Source organism: Pseudomyrmex gracilis, unplaced genomic scaffold, assembly GCF_002006095.1.
Source record: "Pseudomyrmex gracilis isolate BER0280 unplaced genomic scaffold, ASM200609v1 scaffold_3222, whole genome shotgun sequence".
In the NCBI taxonomy this organism is placed as follows: domain Eukaryota; kingdom Metazoa; phylum Arthropoda; class Insecta; order Hymenoptera; family Formicidae; genus Pseudomyrmex; species Pseudomyrmex gracilis.
This window is the reverse complement of record NW_018023806.1, coordinates 5,463-6,906: the sequence shown is the minus strand read 5'-3', so window position 1 is coordinate 6,906 and position 1,444 is coordinate 5,463. Positions and strand designations below refer to the sequence as shown.

The following is a 1,444-nucleotide window of genomic DNA, read 5'->3' as shown; positions in this document are numbered from 1 at the left end:
TCACGGACTCCTTCATCTCATTGACGATGTCAAACGTTTTGGTAGTTTGGATTCATTTTCTGCTTTTTGTTATGAAAATAATATGGCAATTTTTAGGAAATATTGTAGAAAACCGAATCAACCTCTTCAACAGTTTTTTAATAGAATGGCAGAGAAACAGATTAATGATATAAACGATAATCATGAAATTGATTCCTCTATTCGCGCGTCTATGTCACATAATAGTGATAGCAGTAATCGTCCTCAGTATCGTAAGATTCAATTTAACAAAATATCGCTAAGTATAGATGAACGCGATAATTGCTGCATTTTGCGTGACGGATCTATTTGTATTGTCTTTAACATTGTTATGAACAATAATTCCTATCTTTTAGGTGTAAAAAAATTTTTAGAGATTGAGGATTTTTACAATATTGGTATGGAATCTTCAACTTTTGGAGTATATAAATGTACAACGTTAAGCAACNAACTCTTTTATATTCATTTGGACGAAGTTAATGCGAAATGTTATAGAATGCCTTTTTGTACATCGAAAGACAAAGATGGAGAAAATCATTTGGAAACGTTGCAATATGTGGTCGCTGCTATTATACATAGTGAAAGAATGTAAGATCTATTTTTTTTTAACTTTTTGAGCTTTTATTTTTATAGAAGTTGGAAAATATAATACTCTTCTTTTTTTCATCGTATTTTTATAATAGTTTGCTTTTTTTACTTTCTCTTGTCTTATTTCTACATTCTTTTCAAACATTTGCNAATATTTGTTATTGAATGCCATTCTATACTTGCTATTTTGTTGTTTAATCTTTTGCTTTTCTGCTGGTTTCCATTTGCTTCTACTNTTCAGTATATTATATCTGCATGTTTATCATCAATTTTCTTAATATCTATCTCTTGCTATTGTCGGCTTGTGATTTAGATATATTTCATCAATGTATTGTACATATTCTAATATTGTTTTTTAAATTTTTTTATCAAATTGAATTTTATATTAAAAGACAGATTAAATGTAAGTTATAAAAAGAGAAAAAAATAAAATTTTTAAAAAGAGAAAAAAGATGGTTTACAAAAGTAACTTACAAAGGTAAGAGTTATTACATACAATATTATTCTTGATATTATATTAAATGCTAATTAAATAAGAAAATAATTTATATAGTTTATAAAATGATAGATATATTGTATGCAATAATGTTTTACATTTTAATTTTTTTTAATATCATGATTATATATAATTTTATGATTATATTATATTTATGTTTCATAATTTTCTGTCTTTTATGAGATGTTATTAGTAGGTTAAAAGCTTTTTATTAGGACAATTAATTTTAGAAACTTATTTTGCTTTTTGCCGCAGCTACATAAATTTTGTATATATATTATGTATTACCCACACAGAACAAAAACTCCATTACATATACATTAGACGTCAAAAGTTCCATGT

General features: G+C 25.5%; 1 protein-coding gene across 3 annotated transcripts in view; it reads left to right on the top strand.

The window, feature by feature from the left end:
* LOC109863113 overlaps positions 1-1,443 on the top strand; it is a 3,624-nt gene extending 2,181 nt beyond the window's left edge. Inside the window, exons 1-3 of one of the 3 annotated variants that reach the window (XM_020443307.1) lie at positions 11-416; positions 514-606; positions 1,358-1,443. In XM_020443307.1, the coding sequence (XP_020298896.1) occupies positions 83-416; positions 514-606; positions 1,358-1,365 (435 nt within the window). In that variant the 5' untranslated portion in view covers positions 11-82 and the 3' untranslated portion in view covers positions 1,366-1,443. Of the gene's footprint in view, positions 1-10; positions 417-513; positions 1,134-1,357 lie in introns of those variants that run through there. The other 2 variants (XR_002251292.1, XR_002251293.1) reach the window with 2 other exon arrangements.
* The last annotated feature ends 1 nt before the right edge of the window (position 1,444 follows it).